The sequence below is a fragment of the Rana temporaria genome, chromosome 1, assembly GCF_905171775.1.
Source record: "Rana temporaria chromosome 1, aRanTem1.1, whole genome shotgun sequence".
Classification (NCBI taxonomy): Eukaryota; Metazoa; Chordata; class Amphibia; order Anura; family Ranidae; genus Rana; species Rana temporaria.
The window spans coordinates 295,154,290-295,179,469 of record NC_053489.1 but is presented as its reverse complement, the minus strand read 5'-3'; the positions used below and the strand labels follow the sequence as shown (position 1 = coordinate 295,179,469).

Below are 25,180 nucleotides of genomic sequence, written 5' to 3'. Positions count from 1 at the left end.
AAAAATATATATATATATATATAAAAAAAGGGGGGTAGTCATCCGGGGTCCTGGGGACCTCTGGGCCCTTTAATGAAAAGAAATATAAAATATATATATTTTTTTTTAATAAAAAGGGGGGTTGCCATCTGGGGCCCTCTGGGCCCTTTAATAAAAAAAATAATATATATATATATATATATACACACACATTATTATTATTTTTTTATAAAAAGAAATTACAAAAAAAGGGGGGTTGCCATCCGGGACCTCTGGTCCCTTTAATAATAATAATAAAAAAGAAACCTCTGGGTCCTTTAATAAAAAATAAAGAAAGAAAAATATATAAAATAAAATAAAATAAACATTTATAAAAAAAAAAAAAAAAAAGGGGTGTGTTGCCATCTGGGGCCATGTGGGCCTCCGGGCCCCTGGACCCCTAAAAAAAAGGGTGTTGTCATCCGGGCCCCTGGGAACCTCCGGGCCCCTAAAAAAAAGGGGGTTGCCATCCGGGCCCCTTACAGGTGTACTGCCTGTACCCCCCTGATGGCGGCCCTGCAGACAGGGATGGATGGTGAGCTCACTCACCCCTTGTCAGTCAGCACCTCTCATCCAGATGTATCTGAGGCTGCTGGCCATTAAATTTCAGACACAGAGGGGTAGGGGTGGAGGAAGAGAAGGTGTGTGTTAATGTTGGCTTTGAGCAGTGTGTGTGACAGACACTCTTGGCTTATAGACAACTGCAGTCAGCAACCCTGTTGGGAAGCCATAGTCCAGTGTGAATAAAGTGTCCGGGTTTCAGGAAACCCGCACACGTGATTCCAATCCCAAACTGGCAGCCCTATTTCCACCTGTTTAGTAACAGTTCCCCTGTCTGGTCACATCTTTTGTCAGAGGTCTATGAGCTCCTGAAGAATGCGCCAAGCAGCTCTAGGTGTGCACTTCCCCCCCTCACTAACCCTACGTCCCCCTCACTAACCCTACGTCCCCCTGTACTTTGCTGACACTGAGGTAAACCTATATGCAGAAGATTCCATCTATCCATATATTTAGTGTAGAGGTGGACTCGAGTAAACTGGCTGACTCCGGTTCCCCGTGCACACCGCCTTCTCTGAGCAGCACGTGTGCACCAAACAGGACGCCCGGACCATTGTGCTAGCTCAGCATTCCCCAACTTATCATAGCACGCTAGCTTGTTTCCCTCCACGGGGGCTTGGCTACACGTCACCCGGTCCTCACCAGATCATTGGCGGAGGGGGATATAGTGAGGGGGCGTGGGCATGAGCCTGTGGTACTTCAGTACTAAGTGATCCGCAGGTGTTCCTCACACAGCAACTTTGTATCTAGTGCTGCTCTGCCTTCTCCCGCTCGCTATACAGCTCAATAGCCGACACCATGCAGAGCTGCGCCAAGTCCTGGTCTGTGCTGTGCAGGTCTGTCAGGCTACAGGGCAGAGCAATGGGGGGCAGCAGGAGGGCTCCTTGGAGGCAGATAGAAGGAGTGCGGAGAAACAACAGTACCAGTATGGGGCCGGCCGCTCTAGCCTCATCCTCCAGCAACCAGCGCCAGATAGAGCGCCTCTTCCCCCGGCATGATGACTTCTCTGAGAGACACATCGGACCCGGGGATAAGGAGAAGAGAGAGATGATGGACACCTTGGGAGTGCAGGTAAGCACCAGGCGGGTCCTTCCTGTAGGGGGTCCTTCCTGCAAGGGTCTTTCCTGCTGGGGGTCCTTCCTGCAAGGGTCCTTCCCACATCAGCCTGACCCCCATTTCTTCTATATGCATGAATGCTAACTATACCCTGCATGGTGTGTGCTTCATATGCCATTACCTGGGGTAGGCTCCTCCAGGGGCAACACTTCATGGGAACAAAGTGCTAGCGACACAGATCCATACATGGATGGAGACATCTCATAGAAGGGATAGATCAAATAGAATGGATGGAGGTATTTGATTGAAGGAATTGGTGGAGGAATCTGATGGAAGGAATGGGTAGATGGATGGAGGCATCTGATTTGAAGGAATGGGTAGATGGATGGAGGCATCTGATTTGAAGGAATGGGTAGATGGATGGAGGCATCTGATTTGAAGGAATGGGTAGATGGATGGAGGCATCTGATTTGAAGGAATGGGTAGATGGATGGAGGCATCTGATTTGAAGGAATGGGTAGATGGATGGAGGCATCTGATTTGAAGGAATGGGTAGATGGATGGAGGCATCTGACAGAAGGAATGGTGGGTAGATGGATGGAGGCATCTGATTTGAAGGAATGGGTAGATGGATGGAGGCATCTGACAGAAGGAATGGTGGGTAGATGGATGGAGGCATCTGACCGAAGGAATGGGTAGATGGATGGAGGCATCTGATTTGAAGGAATGGGTAGATGGATGGAGGCATCTGACAGAAGGAATGTTGGGTAGATGGATGGAGGGATCTGACCGAAGGAATGAGTAGATGGATGGAGGCATCTGACGGAAGGAATGGTGGGTAGATGGATGGAGGCATCTGACGGAAGGAATGGTGGGTAGATGGATGGAGGCATCTGACGGAAGGAATGGTGGGTAGATGGATGGAGGCATCTGACGGAAGGAATGGTGGGTAGATGGATGGAGGCATCTGACGGAAGGAATGGTGGGTAGATGGATGGAGGCATCTGACGGAAGGAATGGATGGATGGAGGAATCTGACAGAAGGAATGGGTGGGTGGATGGAGGAATCTGACGGAAGGAATGGATGGATGGAGGAATCTGACAGAAGGAATGGGTGGATGGATGGAGGAATCTTGACGGAGGGGATAGATCAAATGTAATGGATGGAGGCATCTGATAGCAGGAATGGATGGAGGCATCAAATGTATTAAGGAATGGGTGGGTGGCTGGATGGAGGAATCTGATGGAAGGAGTGGGTGGATGGAGACCTCTCATAGAAGGGATAGATCAAATGTAATGGATGGAGGCATCTGATGGCAAGAATGGATGGAGGAATCTGAAAGCAAGAATGGATGGAGAAATCGGTGGATGGATGGACACATCTGATAGGATATATAAAATGGAATGGATGGAGGAATCTGATAGAAGGAATGGGTAGATGGATGGAGAAATCTGACGGAAGGAATAAGTGGGTGGAGACATATGATAGAAGGGATATATCAAATGGAATGGATGGAGGAATCTGATGGGAGGAATAGGTGGGTGGCTGGATGAAGGAATCTGATGGAAGGAGTGGGTGGATGGATGGAGACATCTGATCGAAAGGATAGATCAAATGTAATGGATGGAGGCATCTGATGTATTCAGGAATCTGATGGAATGGGTGGATGGAGGAATCTGACGGAAGGAATGTTTGGACAGATGAATACGTGTAATATGGATGGAGAAATCTGAAAGGATCAGTGCTGAGACAAGTTCATCTAGGGCAAAGATGCCAAACTGCACCTTTCCCTTCAGGTTAGGGACAGGGCGCCCACATTCCCTGCATTAAACCATTGTGCCCTGGGCAGTTCACCTTCCTGCCCACCCCTTGTTCCTGCCCTGGAAGGGATAGATCGAATAGACTAGATGTACTGATAAATCTGATAAAATGGATAGATGAATAAATCTGGTCGACTGTATAGATCAAATAGAATGGATGCATGGAATAGATGAATAGAATAAATGTCCAAACCAGATGGATGTGTGTATAGAATGCATGAATTGATGGATGTATAGATGGAAAAGTTGTCTGTAGGGATAGATCCAGTGGATGTGTAGAACTAATGGATGCCTGGACAGAATAGATCAAATAATTGGATTTATAGAATGGATACATGGCTTGTACAGGATGGATGCATGGATTGTACAGGATGGATAGAATGAATGTGGATTGTACAGGATGGATAGAATGGATGCATGGATTGTACAAGATGGATATAATGGATGCATGGATAGATTATATCAAATGACTCTACCTCCGTTACATTTAGGGTCCATACACACTAATACCGGGCAAAAAAAAGAAATGTAGGTCTACTATATATTTTTTTTTTCTACTTCTTATTCAGCTCAGTGTTATCCCATGTGTCCATGCACGTGGGATAGGGGAGGAGTTTTCCGGGCTGAAAAAAGCACTAAGCGCTCAAACACGGCCTATGGGAGCATTCAGTGTCTTCAATTTTCCGTTAATTCTAGTGAAAAATGAGCAGAGGGGAATGTGGGAAAAATGCTTATGCAAGCATTACTCTTCTGCAATAGGAACCACTATGAGCATTTTTCTGCCAGAGGTTTTGGCATTTTTTTTCCCCTGCTCCTGGTGTGCATGGACCCTGGGCCCCCGTTCACATTAAATGCGGCTTTATCTGAAATCGCACAATTTCAAAGTTGGCATTTGGGGCTGGTTCACACCACAAAAAACGCACTTCTGATGCGTTCTGGAAACATTTTTGCTTACAGATCACACCACTCTAGATGTGTTTGATGCATTTTTAATACCATTCAAGTGCATTTTTTTTTCTTATGTGATGCATTTTTTATGCGTTTTGCCACATTCCAGTACAGGTCTGTGCAGAAATAAAATGCTGCGTGCTCTGCTCCTTACCACCTTGGTTGCAGCTACAGTAAGTGCTGTTGGTCCTCCACTTTCCACCTATCTACATGCATTCCAGAAATGGCTCTCTTCCTGGTGGTGAAACCAGTGGATTGTGCCCACAAAATGTATGTTGCCGCTGTGACTAGGTGACAATTTACTGACATATAATCACACACATAGGTTGGACTTGTGTGTGTGTGTGTGTGTGTGTGTGTGTGTGTGTGTGTGTGTTTTTTTTTTTTTCCCCAACCTCGCCTACTATCTTACAATGTAAGAGCATAACTGGAAGAAGGGGACAGCGTGGGGATACTTTGTCCCAGGAAGTGCCTAAACTGGGACCTTCATGGCAGGATCATCAGTTGTTAAATGCAGCGTTTTCAAAAATCATGAAAATGATAAAGCTGGCCATAAATTATACAATTTTCTTTAGATTTACCTTCAACTACATAGTGCAAGGGCATGCCTGATTTCATACAGATTGAAAGTGTATAGGCTGACCGCATATGGTTTTGGTAAATCTAAGGCTACTTTCACACTGGGACTCCTGGCCGTTAGCGCTAAAGCGCCGCTCGCTTTAGCAGCATTTTTTGGCCACCAGCAGGGCGCTTTAAAAAAAAAAAAAGTAAAGTCCCGTTTTGCAATACTTTCAAAGGGCTTTTTAGGCGCTTTTGAAGTGCTGCCCCTTCAATGCAATGGGCAGGGCGCTCTTGGAGCGCTAAAAAACGGCGCTCCCAACCCGCCCCAAAGATGCTGCTTGCAGGGCTTTTCATAACGTTATGCAAGCGCACAAGACGCAATGAATTGGAGGTGGTTTTCAGAGGCTATTTCTAGCGTTAAAGTGCCTGAAAACGGCCTCAGTGTGAAAGTGGTCTTAAGGAACATTGTATAATGTATGGGCCATCCTTGCTGTGTTAGATTTTAGTGTTTGGGTTTACACACTGAAGCTTCCAGTGTTCAGCATGTTGTCTGTTCTTTCACTGGGCTATCTGTGTGTTGTTGGACTTGCATACTATTTCCTCTTTCATTTGTGAATGTGTTTTCAGTGTTTCACCAAGCACTTTGAGTTGTGAAGTGATCACTTTGTTTTCTGTTATGTTGGTGGCCTGCATATCAATGAAGCTTTCAAAGGGGCTGTAGACACATTCACAAGAATCCTTTCCCCGGGGTACAATGGGCTCAGACTGTGAAGGGTATTAGAGCAGCCTAAACCTCATTTATGCATGCATCTCAATGTATGCCAGGAAGTCCAATCAAACCATCATTAATGAGACTTCACAGAATATAAATCTGAATGTAAAGGTTATTGTGGAGATCCTTCACATGATTAGCTCATATGGTAGTAAGAGTGAACTTAATCTTCCTAGAACAACTGCTGTGTGCCAGATCCAGGAATGTGGGTTAAGTTGCTTAGGAAGAGAGTCCGAGGTTGTCTCAGTGTATTTTTTTCCTTTCTCTCCTATTAGAGTATTGACGAGCTGATTGATAAGACTGTTCCTGCAAGCATCCGCCTGTCAAGACCACTAAAAATGGATGATCAAGTTTGTAAGTTTACCATTTAAAAAAATAAATAAATGTCAAACGAATCCAGGTTGGTTTATGGTTGTGTTGTGTTGTCATTGTTATGGCAACATCTGATGTTGTATGCAATAAAGGCTGGGTGACCTACAGTATAATTGCTGTAGTGGCATTCCTCTGTAGATGAGAATGACTGTTTTCTTTACATGTGTGTTGTGGCAAGTTCACATTCTGTCAAGTAGCATAGCTGTTTAAGAACAGTAGGTGGAGCTCAGATGTGCACTTTTTTTTTTTTTCAGCCAGCACATAGATGGGTACCCTCTTTACATGTATGCAATTTTCTGTATACTTGGTGGTATCCCTCAATTATCTATCACACTATATCTGATGCCACAAAAACGGCTACAGGGAAATATTCCCTCTAATTAGTGATGGTTTTTATAGGCAACAGCAGGGCAGACAGGAATACTAAGTACTATACTAGTCTGCCTTTTGTAACATGTTACACCCTTATTCAGGATGTAACGTGTTACCAACGAACCAGCCCATGCACTCCCCCCCCCCCCCCCCCCCCCCCCCCCCCCCCCCTTACAAGCTGTCAGCTTGTAGTTTTCAATAAGTTTCAATAAACTGCCATGGTGCTTTGGTAGTTAATTGATGCTCATACGAGATGTACATGTGTACAGATACACAGACGGATCTGCAGGAGACCTGCATGGCACCAGCGATCTGATCAATGGTGCAATGCTTTACAGGCTCCAGAAACAAAAACTAATAAATGCATACTTTTTAACCTGCAAAAAGATGTGAATGCATTTTATTTTTTGTTAAAATGTGAACGTATCCTTTATTGTGGCCTCATTCACTCGTGTTTAGGGCTGACTATGATTTCTTTATGGCTGCCAGCATGACACTTCATTCAAAGCTGGGAGAGACCAGCAGCTCCTGCAGCCATTCAAGGCTGTTGATATGTAATCAGACATGCAACAGTTACCTGTGAATGACCATCTCTGGAGAAGACTGCGTCCAGGGTCCGTCATCCACAGGTAGCCCTTGTAGGTGGGATGGAGCTTCCCAACAACAGCTGTTTGCAGGAAACCTTGCTGAGTCTCCCACATGAAATTAAAGTCTGACACAAAAAGCATGTATGAGTAAGGGCATACTAATTCTGCAACAAAATCCTTCCTGCTCGCACATTTTTCAGTTCAGAGTAAAGTTCAACCCTAAATGATGAAACGTGTCCCCCGTCTTGCACAGTATTGCATCTAGTTTGAATAGTGCTCACCTACTGCAACAGTAGAACCTTTTCCGATGAATGAGCAATTTTCACTACTGTGAAATACTTGGCTGGCTGAATGGGGTATTACCAGGATGACCAGAGAGATTACTTTGGGCTTTTGGTACTGGTCCCATATTGCATCTGAAAGCACTGTTGCCTAGCAGTAAATCTTGCTCGGGTGCAAAAAATGGAACATTCCTGTGAGCGCTCATTAGAAATACAAGGTTTAGAGGCTGACTTTGTACTTCTCTCACTCAAAAACAAAATGCTTTTCAATGTTTATCCACTTTATCTATAGCGTGTTTATAGCTTGTGTATGTACTGAGTACTATTGCTATGTATAGACTTGTATATCCGCCTCATATGCAAGACACATGTAATGCTGAGAATGTATAAAGGTTACATTCGTTCAGATTCCTCTGCAGTCAACGTTGGATGTTTGGGTGTACTTGGTTACTTTTGTTTTTGAATCCACATCATCCCTGATAGCAGAGAAGTGGTCTAAGGTTGTTGTAAATATTGCTGTCTGTGACGGACCTCTGTGAATCACAAGGCTGGCTACACAGCTTTCCCTGGGGTTCCCCTTTAAACACCCATGTCACAAAGTGAAGCATTATCACGATTTCAAATCGGTTGAAATTTTTTTTTTTTTATTGTTTTGACACACGGGGGCTAAAACGCCAAAACTGGCCATTGATTATACAATTTTCTTATTCCATTTCCTTTTAGATTTACCCTTAGCCATGTAGTACAAGTGCCTGCCTGATTTCATACAAATTAAAAGTGTTTAGTTTTGGTAAATCTAAAGGAAAATTGTATATTGTATGAGCAATCCAAGTGTGCAAAAGGCCTAAAACAATTGCTAAAGCATTCTCTGATCACAAACCAATGTCATTGCTATAGGATTTTGTATAGCATTAGTTATGGTTTGCTGTGTATGGCAATATCGGAGCATTTTTGTTTTTTAATTGGCTGTTTTCTCCCTATTAATTGAATGGATGCATGTCTTGGAAGCATCCTTTGGCAATTGTGTGGATTCCCACTGTCTGCTCCTGTGATTCATCTCATCCCCTGCTACCATCTCTTCTCCATGTAATTGCACATTGCAGTCAAAGTACAAACTTTAAACCCATTGCTTTTTGTCAAGTTTGTAACCAGTTTAATCTGGTTTGTTCAGGATGACATCAGAGAATAGCTGCAGCTGAATGCACTAGAGCGACTGTTTAACACCTACTGCCCCTGGAATTTAACACACGAGGGACCAAGTGTCTGCTAGCAGCATGAGCTCCAGAGGAGCACGAGACTGTCTCTAGTATGCTTTCATAACCTTCTTAGTTTGTTAATCTACAGGCTTTTTATGGCAATGCTAAGTCTCTAGTTATTTCAAAGAGATGCAGGCTGGACACTATTCACTTCTATTAACAGATGAATTGTCCTCTATAGGTCATTGGAAATGCAATACAAAATAATGGGGCAGCATTGCACTTTTGTTGGATGTGGAGCAGTTCTGCAAATAACTGCCAAGCTCCATTTCCAAACTTTCGATGTGACAATAAGATGTTACATGTTGGTGCCTTCATTGTAACCAAGACACACCAACCCACTTCCTGCTAGTTAACGGTTTATTTTTAGCTAAATGATGGACTAATGCTGGCCATACACTAGATGAAATATTGGCTGAACCCATTTTCGAAAAACAAACATTCGGCCGTGATGGCAAACTATGGTGCCATCATGTAATGACCGATAAATCGTTCAGTGGATATATATATATATATATATATATATATATATATATATATATATATATATATATATATATATATATATATATATATATTTAGTGCTGTCAAGCGATTAAAATTTTTAATCGCATTAATGTCATTGTTAACTCACGATTAATCGCATTTAATCAAATTTGAAAAGTGAATCGGCTTGCTTTTTGCAAATGTTTTTTTATTGAAAACAAAATTGGCATATAATGTAGTGTTCAAAACTAACATTCACACTTGGAGCAAATAAGCTCTCACACAATGGGGGTTATTTACGAAAGGCAAATCCACTTTGCACTGCAAGTGCACTTGGAAGTGCAGTCGCTGTAGATCCAAGGGGGACATGCAAGGAAAATAAAAAAACAGCATTTTTAGCTTGCACACGATTGGAGGATAAAATCAGCAGAGCTTCCCCTCATTTCACATCTACCCCTCAGATTTACAGCGACTGCACTTCCAAGTGCACTTGTAGTGCAAAGTGGATTTGCCTTTCGTAAATAACCCCCAATGTAACACTGTCCATCAATAAAAAAGTGAAAAATACTTTGTCACACAAACAGCCCCTTTCTAAGGGATCAAAACAGGGCGATACAAAATCAAATTACAAAGTGCACATGTAAGGTAAACTAGGACTCGGCCTATAGTGCAATTAAACCATGGCTCATCAACTCAGCCTTTTATTTCAGAAAGTATGAACAGTAACGGTAACCAATAAAATGTAAGCATACTACTTCTTTGCTTTGAGCCAGTTACTCAAACACACAAGCCTGTTGACATTTTCAGACAACAGGGAAGCTCGCTTCTTTTGTACAACATGCCCAGACAGTGAAAACAACCCTTCAGAAGGTACTGATGTGGCTGGTGTTGCTAAGTACTTGCGTGCAAGGCGGGCCATTTCACTGTGTGCCCCTTCATGTGTGGACCACCATTCCTGGGGACAGTCATCCATGCCAGTAAGAGGCTCTGACTTGTAGCGCTTCAGACATTGGTCAATACTGTCCTCCTCTTCATCAGACGAAGACTCGTTTGTAAGCATAAGTGTTGGTTTCTTCGTAGGAGGCTCAGGCGTGACTTTGTTATCCGGCTGTGCAGGCCTCTCCCTTACCATCTCCTGGAGCAAGGCGCGGATCGTACCCCACACCTCAGCCCTGTCAGGTTTGCTCAGACACTTGAGATCCTTAAACCTTGAAATGAAATGCAACTTTAATACAAGTACAGGTGCAGGTATAACAAAATTGCGACAATACCCCTATCTCATTGCTATCTGACCTTGGGTCAAGTGCTGTCGCAACTCTCAGCCACGTGATGTTGGTCTTCTCCTTGCGACCCTCCATGTCTGCTGCGAAGGTTCCCTTGAACTTGATCGTGTAAGCTGGGTCATCCTCAGTAACCTCCATCACTCGTGACAGATGACACAACGCTGGCAGCACCACTGAGCAAGACACAAACTTCTCTCCTCCCAGGAGTTCAGAAACATACCTGCAATAATATAGAGATTCACTCTTGTGGGGAACTAGTTGGGCCTACTGTAATTCTCTCACTCACTCACCACACTCACACACTCTCTAATCTTTCACACATGCATAGCCTACCTGCACGCACATATACCATAGTTGCCAACATTTGTCCTGGGACACTTTGCAGCACAGCTATTAATTAATTACCACACTCCCTTCCCCGAAGCTCCACCCACTACGCATAATGTTCGCCAGGCGAAGATTATGCGGAGTGGGTGGAGCTTCGGAGAAGTCAGTGTGGTAATTAATTAATAGCTGTGCTGCAGAGTGTCCATGGAAATTTTTAAATAATATTGGCAAGTATGATATACACACACCCAATCATTAATGTTACTGCTCTGACACAGACCTACTTTGATTTAACAAACGGATATACAAACGACACGGATACACGATAAATTACCTGCAGTGCTCCAGCACAGCCTCGAGCTTCTTCAGTTTCTCCAGCTCAGTAACTGTTGGCATGGCGATGTTGGTTGTGTGCAGGGCCAGTGCATCTTTCAGTGGTTCAGCATTCCGCTGAACACGCTTGATCATTTCCAGGGTACTATTCCATCTGGTTGACACTTCCTGTGCGAGTGACTCTTTCTTCTTATTATGTGTGACTTGTTGTTGCTCGAGCTCCGCTTGGTTTGCAGGGCTGTGCTTAAAATGTCCCACGACCTTTCTGCATTTTGCCAATGCGCTGTCAAACGGGCTGTTGGTTAGAGAAACCGTGACGGCTCGGTGCACACTGTGTGCAATGCACGGCACGTGCACAAAGGGGAGCTGCCTGGCCGCTGCAATCATGTTGCGTGCACTATCCATGGTCAGTGAGACAACTTTTTGTTCAATGTCCCACTCTCTAGCTACTTGCATAAAGTGCTCTGCAACAGCATCAGCGAAGTGCCTCTCTTCTGTCTTTAGAACAGTCAAAGCATGAGATTGAAGTCTCCACTGTGGATCAAAGTAATGCGCTGTGACCCCGAGGTAGTTGTGATTACTTACGGACGTCCAGTAATCACCAGTGAGCGCGACTGCTTTTGTATTCTCCAACGCCTGCTGTACCTTGGCTTTCTCCGTTTCGTACAATTTCTGTACGTGGCTTGTAATGGTGGCTCTCGAAGGCAATTCGTAGGTCCAGTCGTTGGATGCGATGCAAATGATATCAGCTAGACCCTCGTCCTCCACAACATTAACAGGCCTACATGCAGTAGCCACCCATTTAGCTATGGCTGCAGTAAGTTTGTTCTTAGTTGTGGTATCCATGTGCTTCTGTCTGAAAACATCCATTGTCGCCTGGCTTTGACCAGGGAGCGGAGAATTCCCATCAGCTGTGTGCTTGGCCACCAAGTGGTATTTCAGACTGGACGTGCTGCGATGATAGCTCAGTTCACAACCACAAAACCCACAGATCACTTTGGTCTTGTCAATGGAACCATTTGGCAACTTTTTAAAAGTAAACTTTCCATTCAGAATCTTATTGGAATCCATTTCGGCAACCTCGCGTTTCCGTTTATGGTCTAGCAAGATCCGGTGTGTGGTGTTGTAGTTCTGAAAAAAACAAAGTTTGTGAGGCCAAAAAGGTTCACCCTTTAAAACATAAGTTTGATCTATGTTCGTTTTATGAGGTATTGGTCTATATCAGTGGTCCCCAACCTTTTTGGCACCGGGGACCGGCTGCATGGAAGAAAATTTTCCAAGGCCCGGTTGGGGATGGCATGCGGGGGGTAATCGATTTTTCGCGGGCAATTTGTCAGCGCATTATTTCTATTTATTACATTGTAGTAAAAAATAAAATTAAACCCACCATAATGCAGAATCAGTGGGAGCTTTGAGTGTGTCACTTGCCATGCTGCCTGCCACCAGATGCGGATTGTCACTTGCCATGCTGCCTGCCACCAGATGCGGATTGTCACTTGCCATGCTGCCTGCCACCAGATGTGGTAAGGCCCCAACAGATGAAGCTAGTGCCCCCACTAGGCCCTGCTCACACTCACCCTGTCACTGGTAGTGTTGTCCTACTCTGGGCTCCCCCATTAACAGTACTATCATCTGCCCCTATTTATATCATAACCCCACATTTCAGTCCCCCCCACACATTATAGTCCTCAGCCCCCCCCCCCCCACACACATTACAGTCCTCAGCCTTTCCCCCCCACACATTACAGTCCTCAGCCTTTCCCCCCCCCACACATTACAGTCCTCAGCCTTTCCCCCCCCCACACATTACAGTCCTCGGTTCCTTCCCCCACACATTACAGTCCTCGGTTCCGTCCCCCACACATTACAGTCCTCGGTTCCATCCCCCACACATTACAGTCCTCGGTTCCGTCCCCCACACATTACAGTCCTCGGTTCCGTCCCCCACACATTACAGTCCTCGGTTCCGTCCCCCACACATTACAGTCCTCTGTTCCATCCCCCACACATTACAGTCCTCGGTTCCATCCCCCACACTTAGGGACAGATCAGAGGGAGGCACAGCATGAGGAGAAAAGTTGCAGGGAGGGAAGCGGGACAGTTCTGGATGGAGGGCCGAGGTAACAAACAGGTGATTGGCTGCTAGGATGAAGGACAGTCCTGGCAGCCAATCACCTGTTTGATAACCTCGGGCAGCTCCGCCCTCCACCCAGAATTGTTCCGCCTCCCGCTGTCGGCTCTATGAGCAACGCAGGAGGAAGAAAAGTCTCCTTGCGGTCCGAATGGCAGAGTGCCGCGGTTAGGGTTGCCACCTTTTCTGCAAGCCAAACCCGAACACTTTTGCGGCGCCAATTTTTTTGTAGTACATACTATAGGATTGATAAATACCTGGGACACCTTGTGGGTTATCATATAGTGAAAAAATTCAGCACTGGGATATAAAAAACAAGTATGCAAGCCAGCACTGAGGATAAATTCAAAAAAATTCCCAAAGCATATAATAGTGAATAAGTGCAGCCCAAAAAATAAAAAATAAAATAAAATAAAATAAATGAAAATATTAAGCAATGATAAAATGTATGAAACAATAATAATTAGCCAGTGAAATTAAATGTCCAAGTGTCCAAAACAAATGTGAACCAAACACTGAAATCCAACAGGAGTGAGAGTGAAGAGGAAACACCAAGGAAATCCACCACCGCAGATAAGATGGACTCTCACCTCATTGCTTCGACCCAAAAGAGTCACAAAGCATATCAGCAAACCCTCAGTCAGATCCAGCCTCCATAAGGAACCACCATACTACAGGGATATCAGCAGGCCACCATGTATAAAAGATACACAAAATAAAAATCTAGTGCTCTCTGTATACTAGTTTTAATGGAGGAAAAGGTAAAAGGAATGACACTCGCATTTAAAAACACTCGTAGCGCCGAGTGTATGCTGTAACAGTGGTAATCTCAGCAACGATGATCGGGGTGACGTCTTGCGTAGCTCCTCCCCTTACGTACGCGTTACGTCCCGGGGGCGGGACTTCATCAGCGTCAGGTGGAGCGAGTACACTCAACGTCCCCAATGGCCAAATATATATAGTAGTCCTGTGCGCCCAGCAGCCAATCGGAGCCCTCGTTGATGCGGCCAAACGGAGAATCACAAAACAAAGGCATCCGGGTCATGACGCTCATGAATGCGGCCAATAGTGAATTAACAATGAGCAACAACATCCGGGGCAGGCTAATAGGGTCACAGGAAAAAACGGAAGTAAATAGCTATGATAAAGCAAAAGGGGACCCCACAAGGCTTATTGGCAAAAAGGAATTAAAGCCAAAACCTCACTCAAACGGGTCCAGTAGCTTATAATAGCTAATTCTCGCACATAATAGATAATTTAAAAAAACATTTATAAAAAGGCAGACGTCATCCACGATCATCATCACTTTACAATGGCTATTTACAGCACTGTAATTACATTACATTATAAACTGAAAAAGACCTATGCAAGTCACTTAACAATGGCCACTTGCAACATTAAAATTACATTAAAAATATAAACTAATATCTATGCAAGTGACATATTAAAAATAAATGTATCATATATTAAAAAACTAGTAGCATAAAAACTGATACTTTAAAAACTTTAAAATCAATACACTGTTACCCCTGATAATTTACCGATTGGAAATAAAACAGTTTAAGTCAAACTCCACGTTAAGGCCCCTAGGGGAGGCAACCTTGAGCTCATAGATCCAATACGATTCGCGACGGCTTAATTGGCGAATGAAGTGACCACCCCTCCAGTGTTTGGACACTTTTTCTATTCCCCAGAATTTTAAACCTTTGGGGTTACGGTCATGATGCTGTCTGAAGTGTTTAGACACACTATGTGTTCTAACCCCTCTTTTAATACAGCTGATGTGTTCTCCTACACGAATATGTAAAGCACGTGAAGTCCGACCGACATACTGCAACCCGCATTCACACTCCAACATATAGATGACTCCTTCAGTGTCACAAGTGACAAGCTGTTTGATGGTATATTCAGTGCGGGTTACAGTTGAACTAAATTGTTTCCGTTTTTTGATGTTATTCTTCACGTGTTTACATGTGGCACACCTCCCACAGGCATAAAAACCTGATAAGAAGTTAAATAACCGAGGTCTGGGTATAATTGGTGGGTCAATGACCCCTGGGGCTATAAGATCCCGCAAAGCTGGGGCTTTCTTATAAACGAATTGGGGCCGCTCTGGCAGGACTGGTCCCAGAACGGTATCACCCTTCAAGACTGCCCAATGTTTGACAATTATGCGTTCAAACTTCTTGTGTTGGATATTATAATCCAATAAGATTTTATGGTTAATATTTGCCTCAAGAGCTGTGGTGTCACACGGTTTATCAGCAATAATAACATTCCTATCCATTAAACGTACCCTTTCGATTTCCTGATCCATATCTGAAGTAGAATAGCCCTTCTGGACAAATCTTTGGGCAAGAACCTGCGATTGAGTTAAAAAATCAGCCTCAATAGTACAATTTCTGCGCAACCTCACGAACTGGCCCCTAGGTATATTGCATAGCCAGAGCCTATGGTGGCAACTGGACAAAGGTATGTATCCGTTGCGGTCCGTGACTTTAAAAAAATTCCTGGTTTGTAAATGGGTATCGCTTTTAAAAATCTCAAGATCCAAAAAGGTGATTTTTTTCACATGAAACTGTCCATGTAAGAACAATGTTCTTGGAATTAGCATTAAGTCGGTCCATAAAATGCTGGAGGCTAGTCCTATCCCCCTCCCACACCATAATCAAATCATCTATGTACCGTTTGTAACATAGAAGCTGAGGGGGGGCGATTTCCGAACACTGTTTCTTCCTCCCAGTGGGCCATAAACAAATTGGCCACACTGGGAGCGAAGCGAGCGCCCATAGCAACACCTCGTGGGTTAACTCAAAGAGTAGTAATCAGAATGGACAGTGTCAGTAGGGCAGTGGACGGTGTCGGTAGGGCAGAGGACGGTGTCGGTAGGGCAGAGGACGGTGTCGGTAGGGCAGAGGACGGTGTCGGTAGGGCAGAGGACGGTGTCGGTAGGGCAGAGGACGGTGTCGGTAGGGCAGAGGACGGTGTCGGTAGGGCAGAGGACGGTGTCGGTAGGGCAGAGGACGGTGTCGGTAGGGCAGAGGACGGTGTCGGTAGGGCAGAGGACGGTGTCGGTAGGGCAGAGGACGGTGTCGGTAGGGCAGAGGACGGTGTCGGTAGGGCAGAGGACGGTGTCGGTAGGGCAGAGGACGGTGTCGGTAGGGCAGAGGACGGTGTCGGTAGGGCAGAGGACGGTGTCGGTAGGGCAGAGGACGGTGTCGGTAGGGCAGAGGACGGTGTCGGTAGGGCAGAGGACGGTGTCGGTAGGGCAGTGGACGGTGTCGGTAGGGCAGTGGATGGTGTCGGCAGCATTGTACCTCCATCCAGATCAGACAGTGCCTGTGCCCCCCCCCCCCCCAATAGAAACCTCCATTAAAGCTGGACAACAAAAAAAAAACTTACCTTCCATGAGCCACTGCAAATATGTTTATGTGAACCTGTTAGGGGGCGCAGTCTGTAATATCATGCAAAAGCGTCCCAGTCCAGTGGCCCTCCATTCACTGTCTCTGGTGGCGCCGGCGGCTGGGTGGGAGAGAGAGCACAGACAGTGCTGTATGACCCAGCCGCAGGATATTAGCCCCCCTGGAGCCGGAGGAAGAAGGGGGGTGCATGTTGTTTGGGGGTAGCTGACAGAGGAGGAGTGGGGGGTTACCGAGAGGAGGAGTGGGGGTGACCGAGAGGAGAAGTGGGGGGAGGGGGGGTGACAGAGGAGGAGAGGGGGGTGACAGAGGAGGAGGAGGGGGGTTACAGAGAGGGGGGTTACAGAGAGGGGGGTGACAGGAGGAGGGGGGTTACAGAGAGGGGGTGACAGAGGAGGAGGGGGGTGACAGAAAGGAGGGAGGGGGGTGACAGAGGAGGAGGAGGGGGTGACAGAGGAGGAGGAGGGGGTGACAGAGGAGGAGGAGGGGGTGACAGAGGAGGAGGAGGGGGTGACAGAGGAGGAGGAGGGGGTGACAGAGGAGGAGGAGGGGGTGACAGAGGAGGAGGAGGGGTTACAGAGAGGAGGAGGGGTTATGGAGGAGGGGGGTGACAGAGAGGAGGAGGGGGGTGACAGAGAGGAGGAGGGGGGTGACAGAGAGGAGGAGGGGGGTGACGGAGGAGGAGGGGGGTGACGGAGGAGGAGGAGGGGGGTGACAGAGGATGAGGAGGAGGGGGGTGACAGAGGAGGGGGGTGGGTGACAGAGGAGGAGGGGGGTTACAGAAAGGGGGGGGTGACAGAGGAGGAGGGGGGTTACAGAAAGGAGGGGTGGCAGAGGAGGAGGGGGGGTTAGTAGTAAGGAGGAGGGGGGTAGTGGGCCGCGGACTGGGGGTTGGGGAACACTGGTCTATATGGTCTACCTTTTTAGCTTCCTCCATACACCCAAAGGGATCAAAACCTGAGTTATAGGGATTGTCCCTCTATTGGGTTTGTTATGTGTATCTGTTAAATAACCATCTTCCCCCATATTGCTCTGTAGATTAGGCAAAGTAGAGTGAGATACGTTGGTGCTTGTAGGGACCATAGGCCCACCAAGTCATTGAGAGAAAGTGAAATGTTGGGCAACTTGGACTAGAGTCACCATTTTGCATCAGTGTGAATGTATTCGGAGACCCTTGTGATTGGGTCATAGCTTTGCCCAAACTCTTGTTACAGTAATGTCAGGTCACCTGTGGCCAGGTGACAAGTGCACCCTGTAGGGGTCAGGGATGCACCGCAGGGAAGTGAACCCTATAGCCGAGTACTGCTGGCAGGGAGGAAGCGTGACCCAAGATCACCCAGGGCGCGGAGTCTAAGACCCAGTTTTGTATTCACCAGAGCCCTTGGTGGTAGGGATGGTCTTGGCCGCAACTGGGTCCAGGTCGCGTTCCCGGGATTCCTCAGGTCACACTCCGCAGGGAGAAGGGGGAAGCAGCCAGCAAACAGTGGTGATGGACAGGCCGAGGTCAGGGCAACAGGCAGACAAGGATAACCGTGGAACATGCAAATAGTCAGGGGCACAGGCAGACAGGGAAGTCGGGGACAAGCCAAAACGGTACACGGAAGATGATCGTAGCACTCTGCAACCAGGAACTAGCAAAACACTGCAGACAGGAACTGAGCATTGGAACACTGTTGAACAGCACTGCAGACCTGTAGAGCAAAGGTTAATATAGGCTTCCTGGGATGGACTAGGGTGGAGCCATACAGGAAGAGGAAGTGATAAGAAGGGAAACCAGAACAGGATCTGCCTCTAATGAACACATGGAGATCAGGTAGGCAGACAGACATGATGCATATTCATGACAAGTAATTTCTTTGAAAAACACAAGGGGTGTTGCCATGTTAAAGGCACCTGCAAATGTAGATCTTGCTCTATGTGTAAAAAATACTTACAAAGAATCCACTTTGGCTAGCCAGGTGCAGAGCTACTGTACTTATTCTCATTTACTCAGATTCCCAGATGACATATCCAGAATATTATATCCTTACTCTAAAAGGGCATTTCACCTACCAGATGTAAAATCCTCTGCAATCACACAAAAAAATTGAAGATAACCTGTTCTGTGCTACAATTAGCAAACTGTGATGAAAACAACACTTTCCTGATGGACTAGCTAACCTGTCTCTCTGTGTAGGTACTACCTACACAGAGAGACAGGTTAGCTAGTCCATAATAGAGTGGAGAAAGCATAAGAACACTTGTTAGTTTTTATTGCTGTCTGTGCCCCTGTTAAAGTGGATGTAAACCTCCGATACACCCAGTGAAGTGACCAGCCTCAGATGATACACTGAGATGAAACCAATCTCCCTACATAGTTTTTACATGTCTGCTGTCTTCACATTTTATATACTGTTTAGAAAATTCAGATTGTGTTAGATTTTCTCTTCCTGTTTAACACAGAGTGTGATGTCTGGGCATATAGCTAAAATTGCCACTTGGCGCAAAGGTACACACCCCATCTCCACATAGGCAGAGACTCTCTGAGGTGTCTTGTAACTGGGCAAGCTCCCTGCGAATCTATTTTAGCAACTTCCCCTGACAGAAATGTCAGGCTGCTTTTACCTGATGTGTCTGAGAATTTGTCAGGAGTTATCGGGCTGATAACAGAGGAATGGGTCAAAAGAGAGCTACGGGACTTGGCTCTTTGAAAAGAGATAACAAAACCCTGCAGCTATATGTGACCAGCTGAAATTTCATGAATCGGGTTTACATCCTATCATGGAAATGTAGCTATACACTATGCGTAATCCATATCTCCTGTGCTAATAAGCGCCCTTTCAATCTAATGGTAAAATGCATCTTGCTATCACTGTTTCCCGCATATCCCTAAATAAACAGACATGTCCACAGCTTGCGTGCTTGCAACCTCAGGTCCACCTACTGAGCTGAACCTCGGAGCACCCTTTATATAACAATAGAGCCTGATGGCTTCACAAATCGGCCAATCGAGCACAGGCAATCCTTCCAACAGGAGGCGTTCAACAACCAATTAACAATGACTAGGGGAGTCTTATGGGTGTGTCTGGGCAGGGACAGTGTGTATGATTTCCCGCCCCCTGTACCTGGAAGCCATCATCTTCAACTAGACAAAGGAAGCCGCATGGCTTGGAACCATGGACTCTCTCCCTGACCAGAACAATTCAAAGGCTCCTGTTTTTACAGTTGGCATGAATCCTTATTCTGCGTTGTTCAGAGAACAATGCATACTCGGATTATACTACTGTTCCTGTGGATGGGAGATTATCTGCAGGGGCACGCCGCGCCCCCCCCCCCCCAAATGTGTTGATCAGGCACACCAGGGTGACACGAACATACGTCCGCTCATAACCAATAATGTCTTTGCAGAGTGAACACATGGTCTCAAACTGGCGGCCCTCCAGATGTTGCGAAACTACAAGTCCCATGAGGCATTGCAAAGCTGACAGTTACAAGCATGACTCCCACAGGCAGAGGCATGATGGGACTTGTAGTTTCGCAACAGCTGGAGGGCCGCCAGTTTGAGACCCCTGATCTAGACTAACATCTGTGCATCACACAGGGGCCCTTCGCTGGCGGACATATCCCCACTCTGCAACCGCCTCTCTCCAACCTCAGGAAGTTTTCCACTACCGGATGGCACTCAACCAGCGTCAGTCTGTCCCAGTCGGCTCTTTTGAGCGGGCTGCGGGAGCACTAACACTATTACAATACATCTTCATAAAATTTCCACAACAATCCACTTTAAGGACATTTTACCTTTTTTTTTTTTATCATTAGAATTAAAAGAAAATCACAAATTTGGGATTGTTCCCCCAAAAGTAAGAGGGCAAATCTTCGCATCGTGACATGAGCTCTGGTGTCCTGGGGGTCCCCAAGATATTCCCTTAATTTTGCAGGAATTTCTTTTAACTTCCTGTTTGGCTATAGGGCAGGAAGTGAAGGTAAATCTCAATGGGAGACAGATGGCAAAAAATAAATAAAAATTTGATGGGTTATAATCCCTTCCTTCTCCAAAATGAAGACCTTCGTTTTGCCTATAGTTCTACTTTAAGGGGGAGCTGTCGGGGAGGCTTTACGGGAGTCTCATGACTTTTAAAAGCAGCCCTGGGTGTCCCTAATTATTGGGGTGGTGGGGAGAGGTCCCACAATATGTGATAAGGCTGTGTAAGTGTTTAAAAAAAAATGTAAACTGTTGAATGAACTGGGGTTCCATACATTTTTGCCATAATGTTTTCTCTTTTGGTGTTCCAATTGCAGTAGGGGAAGAAACCTGACCTATGGAGCTACGAAGATGACATTCTTGCATACTTGTATGTGATGTTTTCATCTCCGTTTCCGAAGCAAACCTACTTTTAGTAGAATAGATGTAGAAGCCTGTTTGATGTGCTTTCTGCAACCAGTCTGAACTGGATGGAGGGGGGAGAATGATTTCAAGTTCCAGACAGTATTCCATGGGGGAAGACCTAGCAATTGGCACTAACTCGTCTAATGCCAGTAAATCGCCTTCCTGCACCTTCCATAATCGTGCAATTATCTTGACTATGAGCAGATAAGCTGATGGGAGATACTTTACAACTTCTGCACTACCTTGTACAATATATAATATATATATATATATATATATATATATATATATATATATATATATATATACAGTATAATATGGACATTATAAACAAGTCTATCCTTTCCAAACATGACACGGCACATTCTGGCTGTGGGGATGTAATGCCTTCTAGGAATTGTGCTGTACAGGGATGAAATCTACAGGTTGTTACTGGCACAGTTGCATTGCTCTGTTGGCATAAGACGTGAAACCTACTTGTGCCACTTCTCTTTGCTACTGATGTTGGGGTTCAAATTATCTTGCCAAAAAAGCTTGGATTCATTGAATGAGTTTACCAAAAGTTTAACTATTGCAGAATATACAGCTTCATGCTGAATTAACTAACTATATTTTAGATAGGGTGTGTGGTGTGTGTTTTTTTTTTTTTTTTTTTTTTTAAATCCTCCCACCATTCCAAGCTGGCCAGTCAATGGGCTAAAGACAATGACAGAGGCCAGCGAGACAAGTAACCATTGCATTGCGGGAAGTGAGATGGCCTAATTTCATAGAACAATAGCAGTCTTCATTGCCCCATCCGCCCCATCCACCCTCGGTATATTCCTTCTTGAGCTTCTTCTGTATTGCAGGGATGACTAAAGCTGCCTAAAGACAATAGATGGTAGACTGTCTGCTACCAAAAGTTTCCTTCTAAAAATGTGGCGATTAAGTAAACTTTTCTACATGGGGGGGGGGGGGGCGGAAATGGTAACAATCAACTAAATACATTTCCTGGAGAAAACTTGATTCCAAATTGTCAGACATTATTGATGAGGTGACTACAAACTTATTGAACTTGTTTTATCAGCATGAACTTCATGGCACCAAACACTGAGTTGCGTGTAGCGGATGTATTACCTGGAAAATATGATTAATTTTTCTTCTGTAAGGGCAACACTGCAAATGTTTGCTCTAAACTGTGCAAACCATGCTACTGTATGTTGATAGCATTATCACTGTTGAGTGGGAGGAAAAAGTAGAGTGCATGACAGCTGCTTATGTAAGCTTCTTATGGCGCACATATGTGAAGTATAGGTTCAATGACACCCAGTCTGTGGCCTGTAGGATTTCCCAACTACCAAAATATACTGTAGTGAGGGAATGACAAGTCAACAATGCAGCAGCTTGCAAAATAAGTATTGATGTTTTTTTTTTTATAGAACGGATTCAAGCTTACCCGTGTTAAAAGGGCAGCATTTGTGTAGCAGTGAATAGAAACCCACAATCAAATATTTGGCAATGAGTTATGTTCTTGGTTGATGATTTACACTTAACAATGTAGCCATGTATGATGTTTATATAGTGTGTGTGTGTGTGTGTGTGTGTGTGTGTGTATATATATATAATATTTGAGTACAACTGTCAATTCTTCTTCCTCTTCTTCCTTTTTCTTGCAATTTATCTGCTCCTTTTGTACTTTAACCACTTGCCGCTCACGCTATACCTGAATGACGGCTACAGCGCGGACCTGAATTTCCGGGAGGCTGTCGATAGACGTCCTCTTCTTTTGCACGTGTCCCCTGCAGGGCGCTCACTGTGATCACCCAGCAGGGCCGGACTGGGAATAAAGACCAGCCCTGGAAATAATTTCAGTCCGACAGCATAACGTCATTATTGTTCATAAAAAGGGAAAACCATACATTTTAAAACTCATTTGAAGCGCATATTGTATATAGACAGATATGAAAGCACATAGGGCTAGGAAGATTATTTAAAATATAGAAAATTCCAGTTAAAAGTGGAGCAATCGTCAAGGGGGACATCTGGGAATGTACAGGTGACCAGAGACCACCTTCCGCAGAACCAATACACTAAGGTAAGGGGGGTGGGTGGGTTACTGATATAAGGAGGAAACCTTTTATATCAGTGCCCCCTTTACAATATTGTAATCACTCCCCCCCCCCCCTTACATCAGTGACCCCCCCCCCCCCCCCCCCCTTCAGAATGGCCTGGTGGCGCTGTCACTGACCACCTCTCAGATGCACCATGCAGGGATTAATCAGTTGGCTCCAGCTTGGTGGCTCTGGTTTTATCCTATAGTCTCTTCTCCACATTCCACACAGATCTGACTTCTCCCATGACCCCCATCCTGGTGGCACTCTCACAATTGACTCCTCTCCAGACTCCCCCCTCAGACTCCAGACATGATATAAGACGAGATGGTCAGAGGTTGCGGACATGATGCAAGAAATGGTTAGAGGCTGTGGGCATAGTACAGGACATAGTCAGAGAATGCGGGCATGGTACAGCAGATGGTTAGAGACTGAGGACACGATACTAAAGATGGGAGTGATTACAATATTGTAAAGGTGGCACAGATATAAAAGGTTTCCTCCTTATATCATGGCTGTCTGTACTGAGAGGAGGAGGGGGGACACCTGGGACACCCGAGGAGGGGGACACCAGAGGAGGGGGGACACCTGTGAAACCAGAGGAGGGGGGACACCAGAGGAGGGGGGACACCTGTGAAACCAGAGGAGGGGGGACACCTGTGACACCAGAGGAGGGGGGACACCGGAGTGGAGGACCCCCGGAGGGGGGGACCCCAGTGACACCAGAGAGGAGGGGGGAAACCAGTGACACCAGAGTAATGATGGTGATTAGGGGGCAAGCGGACATCTTGTTACACCTAACAGAGTAGATTTCACAGTTATTTTCAACACAAAACGGAGCTTAAATACAGAGGCCCAGATTCACAAAGAATTGCGTTACGCTGCGGCGGCGTAATGTATCCCATTTACGTTACACCGCCGCAAGTTTACAGCGTAAGTGCCTGATTCACAAAGCACTTACCTGTAAACTTGCGGCGGCGTAGCGTAAATCCGCTCGGCGCAAGCCCGCCTAATTCAAATTGGGCGGGCACCATTTTCAATTGGGCGCGTTCCCGCGCCGCACGTACTGCGCATGCTCCGTCCGTAAAATTACCCGACGTGCATTGCGCTAAATGATGTCGCAAGGACGTCATTGGTTTCGACGTTAACGTAAATGGCGTCCAGCGCCATTCACGGACGACTTGCGCAAACGACGTGAATTTTCAAATTTCGACGCGGGAACGACGGCCATACTTAACATTGGCTAGACCACCTAGAGGGCAGCCTTAGTTTTACGCGGCGTATCTCGACGGAAACTACGTAAATTTAGAGCGACGGGTAAAGCGTACGTTCGTGAATCGCCGTAACTAGTCATTTGCATATTCTATGCCGACCGCAATGGAATCGCCACCTAGCGGCCGGCCTAGAATTGCAGCTTAAGATCCGACGTAAGTCAATTACACCTGTCGTCGGATCTTAGTGAGAACTATGCGTAACCTGATTCTATGAATCAGGCACATAGTTACGACGGGTGGATCAGAGATACAACGGCGTATCTCTTTTGTGAATCTGGCCCAGAATATGGAAATCTGACGGACTGTTTACATGTTACATTTTAAAATCCGCAGCAAACCTTACATGCTTGCTAATGTGACAGAACACCTCTGTTATTAATATTTAACTTAATGTGAAAATCAGGTGTTCTGTCACATTAGCAAGCATGTAAGGTTTGCTGCGGATTTTAAAATGTAACATGTAAACAGTCCGTCAGATTTACATATTCTGTATTTAACCACTTCCATACAGGGCTTTTATACACACCTCCATACCGGGCCAATTCTGGCACTTCTCTCCTACATGTACAAATCATCATTTTTTTGCTAGAAAATTACGCAGAACCCCCAAACATTATATATGTTTTTTTAGCAGACACCCTAGGGAATAAAACGACGGTCATTGAAACCTTTTATTATGCACGGTATTTGCGCAATAATTTTTCAAACGCCTTTTTTTTGGAAAAAAAATTGTTTCATGAATTAAAAAAATAACAAAACAGTAAAGTTAGACCAATTGTTTTGTAAAATATCAAAGATTATGTTACACAGAGTAAATAGATACCTAACATGTCACGCTTTAAAATTGCGCACACTCATGGAATGGCGCC

The 25,180-nt window shown here is 45.5% G+C and overlaps 2 protein-coding genes across 2 annotated transcripts in view; one reads left to right on the top strand and one right to left on the bottom strand.

The window, feature by feature from the left end:
• Positions 1-1,279: 1,279 nt before the first annotated feature.
• Positions 1,280-25,180, top strand: part of GLDC (glycine decarboxylase) — an 86,121-nt gene continuing 62,220 nt past the window's right edge. Inside the window, exons 1-2 of the mRNA XM_040357626.1 lie at positions 1,280-1,647; positions 6,010-6,088. Of these exons, the coding sequence (XP_040213560.1) occupies positions 1,375-1,647; positions 6,010-6,088 (352 nt within the window). The 5' untranslated portion in view covers positions 1,280-1,374. The remainder of the gene's footprint in view (positions 1,648-6,009; positions 6,089-25,180) is intronic.
• Positions 9,606-11,438, bottom strand: LOC120943945 (E3 SUMO-protein ligase ZBED1-like). The gene is made up of 3 exons (XM_040357639.1): positions 11,033-11,438; positions 10,382-10,591; positions 9,606-10,296 (listed from the first exon to the last, which is right to left on the bottom strand). Exons 1-3 carry the CDS (start codon positions 11,434-11,436, stop codon positions 9,840-9,842), a joined length of 1,071 nt encoding a protein of 356 aa, XP_040213573.1. The 5' UTR covers positions 11,437-11,438; the 3' UTR covers positions 9,606-9,839.